This window comes from Rhopilema esculentum, chromosome 19 (genome assembly GCF_057945365.1).
Source record: "Rhopilema esculentum isolate cy_ngs chromosome 19, ASM5794536v1, whole genome shotgun sequence".
Classification (NCBI taxonomy): domain Eukaryota; kingdom Metazoa; phylum Cnidaria; class Scyphozoa; order Rhizostomeae; family Rhizostomatidae; genus Rhopilema; species Rhopilema esculentum.
The window spans coordinates 7037506-7043104 of record NC_142833.1 but is presented as its reverse complement, the minus strand read 5'-3'; the positions used below and the strand labels follow the sequence as shown (position 1 = coordinate 7043104).

At 34.1% G+C, this 5599-nt stretch overlaps 1 protein-coding gene across 1 annotated transcript; it reads left to right on the top strand.

The window, feature by feature from the left end:
- The first annotated feature begins 93 nt into the window (after positions 1-93).
- LOC148957950 (adipolin-like) lies at positions 94-5483 on the top strand. The gene is made up of 7 exons (XM_089113905.1): positions 94-606; positions 1427-1541; positions 1698-1735; positions 2139-2252; positions 2867-3057; positions 3579-3657; positions 4346-5483. The coding sequence occupies exons 2-7, from the start codon at positions 1511-1513 to the stop codon at positions 4442-4444; spliced, it is 552 nt and encodes a 183-aa protein (XP_088970031.1). The 5' UTR covers positions 94-606; positions 1427-1510; the 3' UTR covers positions 4445-5483.
- The last annotated feature ends 116 nt before the right edge of the window (positions 5484-5599 follow it).

The following is a 5599-nucleotide window of genomic DNA, read 5'->3' as shown; positions in this document are numbered from 1 at the left end:
AGCCTGGAACGTATTCGGTCGAAAACCACACCTTTTTGTCCGCAAATTCAGCAAAGTCTACTTTATTTGTAACTTGATAAAAATATCGTAGAAGTATGCGAGGAAAGGAATACCCTTGTGAAGCTATTTTGTGAGATTAAAGTCGCGTGTTGTTATAGATACCTTTTGAATATCTATTTAGATATTAAAAGATTGTCAAGAAAATCGTTTGCTTTGTTAGGATTGTTTGAGACTGTGAGGTCATTTTTGTGTGTGAATATATCTCAAAAGTACCTTGAATTTAATAATTGACTTTTTAAATGATTATATCAGTTGAATTTAAAGCCTGACTAGATTTGATAACAATGTGTATCACATTAAGCTAGACTTTGTGACTTCATGTTTTGGTGAATTAGGGACACTGACCTTAGTAGAACCATTCAGTCATTGCACTTCTGGTCTATTGTGAGATTTGATGCTTGTTTAACCTAGAAACTCAAAGAAAATCGCGGAAAAGTCGATCCTGTGAAAAGCTGGTTAGCATTTGTACAGCAGTCTTCTCAGCGGCGTGGGCAAAATGTTGTGGAAAACAGACGGAGATCTCACAAGAAGTCAAAGAAAAACGCGGTAAGGGTGGATTTAGTATACAGAAAGTAAGAACATGACATAAAAAATGGAATAGCGACATAAAAGTTTTGGATCGAGAGGTGTAATCGCAAAATTTAAAATAAGATAAAATGTCGTTATGGTACCACACCCATGATTGCCTCATTTTCATGTTTTCGAAAAGCCCATGTGGTTCTTTGGGTCTTTGTTATTCCATGGGTTTTATGGCCATGGATTTGATGATAACTGTTACTAGATATCGTATTTGCCAAAGCATTATCATATCAACCATTAACAGACATCAATACAACATTTAGCTTTGCAATCGAGCATTCTATAAGCAAATACAATACTTCCGAATTAGTCATATTCTCATGGGCATAATCATTATGTAGCTAGTGCATTTTCAGATATTAATCATCTTAGATGAGTCTGGGTCACTTTATGCCTTGATTTCATACATTTAGTCCGAGATTTACATATTCTAAGACGAGCTTAGCCGATATGAAATACAACCTTCTTTGTTAATCATGATTATTCTGTTGATGAAATTGGGTATTTGATAGAATAATTCGTTGCATGTTTGCAGTGGTGTGTTCGAGTTTATTGATAGTTTAGGAATAATAATGATGATCATGATTAGAAAAATGATTATGATTATGATTATGATGTTTTTAATGATGATGTGGTGATTTTGGTGATGATAATTTTTGACAGTGTTGTTTCTTATGAAAAAGCTGATGACCACAATGCTGATTGATAAAGACAATCTAATGTGAATCTCATAAAACAGCAAAATGATTAGATAAATATGACGATTCTTGCTACAAATTTCTTGCAGCACAATGTACCTCAAGGACCCCCCGGACCACCTGGACCACAAGGACCCCCAGGCCCACCTGGTGCAGTTATTTCGGAGGCAGCCATGGTAGCAGAATTCAGAAATCTCGTAAGAAGTAGGTAGCAGTTGTTTGATTCTTAATCTGTAAGGAATGGCTATCAATTTAGCTTTTGTTAAAGAAAAGCATCTATGACAGGACACCATGGAACTTATTTAAGTCTTGTTAATCTATAATATTTTTATCATCATTATTCATTAATTATCTTTTCAGATACAGCAGATAGAAGGGCAGCAAGATTTGCAGGACAGGTAAGACAATTTTCATTACAAGTTGTTTTAACTCTGAAAATCTTAAATGACTTGTCATTTCGTTTTCCGGTATCAAGAACTAAATGCAGTGCAGTAACAGACGTTATTCGACTTGGTTTTTGGATAACTTGAAGCAATGAAAAAAAGAAAAACATCGTGAAACAATATTACATAGCTATAGTAGAAAAATTTCCTTTTCAGATGAAAAAGCCTAATAAAAAGCTGTAGACTTTTCATAAAACTACATTTAAAGGTGTTTCATCTAATACATACACAATTCTAGGTTTAGCAGTCACACTTTGTGATACGGAAACAACTGAACAGACTCTCTATAGTAAATTCAATTGGGATCTATAATGGGTTGTAATGATATTAATTTTTAAACATTTTTATTTGTAATCAGCCCTTAGGACTAATGGCTGCCGGTGTCCCCGATGTGATATCTGCATTTTTCATCGTGCTAAAAAAAGACATTATTGTTCATAAGAAGTCAAAAAGAGAACTTAACCAATTTGAGGTGAGTGATTAACAAGCTTGTAGAAGGAAATCACATTGAAAAAGTCAATTTATGTTCACGCTGAAAAAGTCTTTTCTTACCACATGAAGGTGGCAATTTATCAGACCGTTTACGGCAATGGAGCCCTATTGTTGTAGCCTCGTACAGAACTACTGTAAATCATGGTTTCTGGTGGTACTTGAATCTGTTATATCGTGTCCTCCTCGTCGGGCAAAACCATTATACCCGCAGTCTTAACATGATTCTTATTAGATTTTTATAATTCATATTTTTTACCTAATTTATATTTTTGTGTAATACCATCAGTTTGAACACTGCTTGCTGTTGCCGAGATTAGTTCCAAAATCCAAAGGGGAAAGTTTTCCTAACGTAAACTTGACGTAAAATAATTTTCTAAGGACGTTGAAAACTTTTTTAGGCTTACTTGCGAACTTTAGTCTATGGATTTTTCAATTATATCTTCAAGTAATTTATCAATATTTTTGATTAATTATCAAAATATTTTTCAATGGATGTCAAAGGAACCAAAGGACAGTTGATTAAACTTTGTATAACATGTTTTACTGACACCTGAGATTAAAAAAAGCTAAATTCATTACAAAATTTTTGCATAGGTGAGAGGGACAGGCACATTTATTCGAGGCACTGGTGTTCAGTTGGTTTCAGGGAGGTTTACAGCTCCATACACGGCAATTTACAGATTCCAAGCTAATCTACACATCGGTAGAGCCAAAGATGTCAGTTTAAAACCACGTGATGCTATTTCAGCAAAGGTTTGCATCAACAACGACTGTGATAACAACGTGTAAGTAGGCCGTTTCTTGACATTAATTTGTAGCAGTTAAACTTTGTTATACTGGACATAATGGTCCACCACACAGTAATATACAGTAAAAATTTTTTTCTAACGAGTGCCATGTTAGCATCAATTTTCCGAAGAAAAAAGTTTCACGAGTGTTTGCTTTTACTGTAAATTTAAGTGTTAAACTGAGGTAGAAAGAATTCTTTTTAACCTGAGCACTGCAAAAGTAAACCCAATTTAGACCTGGGGCTGCAGCACAAAATGGGCAAATTGTCGGATTTAATCTGGGCCTAATTCAGGAAGGGGTTCAATGCTGCGCCAATAGCACGCACCTCAATGCAGTCCTAAACCACTGAATATTCTAAAATTTATGGCGCATTGTCTACTGAATTGTAAGTTTGACTAATGTTTTACTTTATATTTTTTGCATAGTTTCACATTCTCCATACCAATGCTTCCTACTAGGACACTCTATTATGCTTCGTTGCAAATATTGTCAAGTCAAATGTATCTTTTTTTTCTAGATCACTAAAATTTCGCTCAGGACTATCGAGTAATGCGAGAATTTTCACAATCTACGTTGAAGGTTTACTATACCTGATGGTAAGGTTATTAAAGCATCTTCTCTTTTCTAAGAAATGCAGCACTTGAAAAAATCATACTTTCAAAACAAGATAGCAATATTAAAGATAGATAGAAAGGACTATAGTAAACTAACAAGTTGGCCTGTTTATGAAATAGCTGCTTAGATAATATAAACAGTTTGGAGTACAATAACTACCAAATTTGTTGAAGTTCTTACCAACAGAGTATTGCTTTCATATAACTAATTTATTTTCCCTAATACTAGAATTTTACTCTCTTTCTACCCGAAAAATATTTTCAAAATGTTGGTAAACGTCAATCAAATATGTTTTATGAACAACAGGGCCCATCATGCCACCAGGGGGGCCGGAGGGGCAATGGCCCCCAACTTTTTTGATAAGCAAAGATATTTGCGGGAAAGGCCTTGAATTCAAGTTCGATTTATAGAACTTGGCCCCTCCACCTTGAAATTCGCGGCGTGGGCCCTGAACAACTACATCCTGAAGTCATATCAATCTTTGTAGCAAACCAAGATCGTTTAGAAAAAAAGGATGATGGATTAATTCTACCTTCCGAAACTTTCAAAGGTTACTGTACAACATTAAGCGTGTTTTTATCCCGCTTCTTCCAGATTATAAAATAAATTTTTACTACCTTGGTTTGTTTATACACATTCGACATTAAAGCGTGCTTCTTTTGTTCTTAGGCCAACCAGTATACTTCAGTTATTCTAATAAACCACTCCAGCAACATAGTGGTTGTCAACAGAGGGTCATCATTCAGCAGTTATTTGGTCGGTGCATAGCATTTATTCGATTCTAAAGAAGCGAATGGTATGAGTAATTTGTAAAATCTTGATCAAAGCTTGAAGGCACCATGGCAGTTTACAAAAAAAGAGTACCTGGGAATGTTGCTGCATCCTTGAAATTCGGTACAGGGGCAAGCAAGTCTGGCTGCTTCCATTCTGTCTGAAATAGGGTCAAAGATTGAGTAGTTAAAACTAATGTCGATGGAAACATCAAGAAGGCTGTAGGAGATGACAGAAAAGAAATATCACTTGCGGATAGCGTCCCTTTTTCCTACTGTATTTTTCAGAACGTTTGGATTGTTGGAATGATCCTCAATGGCAATTTTCTGCCTTTAAAAGAAACCATATGACTTATAAGGATATTTTAACTTTCAATTTGTGTCGGAACACTTGATCGTATTTGAAAAGCTTAACCTTCAGAATTTGAAGCTAATGATAAAATTTGGGACTGCTTAAAAAATGGATCACCATTTCATCCAATTAAAAATAGGTGTATCGTCAAAATACATTGATCCTTTAACTGTTCACTTTCAGTTGTGTTGTACGATGTATGAAATTTTTCTGTTTATGCTAGACCATGACACAAATTGGCCATTCAAAGACAGAAATGGTTCTTTAAAAATCTGTCATAGCAAACCACGACGAATTTATTACTTCATTGATGGATATTCAGATGTAAATAAGACTAAATAAGATAAATAAGAGATTTATGATTTTTTTCAAATTTGTAAAGATTCTTAGGTATCAAATCTTGCAAGGCTAAAATTTGCTTAAAAACAAAGTGCTAACGTCCCCTAATATTGAACCATAATTGATTCACTAAAACACGAAGATACTAATCTTTCATGTAAGACTAAAATAACATAAACTGTGATTTAATTATTGTGAAACTTTTAAAAAGATATTTTTATAAATATATAGCTTCTTTAGCGTAGTATTAATATATTTTATATTCTAAGTTGCAGAGAGATTACTAAAGTAAAAACTTAATTGTAATAGAAATTGTGATATGAAAAGTAGAGTATTTCTGTGTAAATGACTGAAGTTGTTTGCTTTATGTAAGAATTTTCATTACTATTCGATTAAATCACAACGATGTGTTTTGTTTATGATTACCAAAATCTGCCTGAAACTTGTCAAGTGAGAGAACAG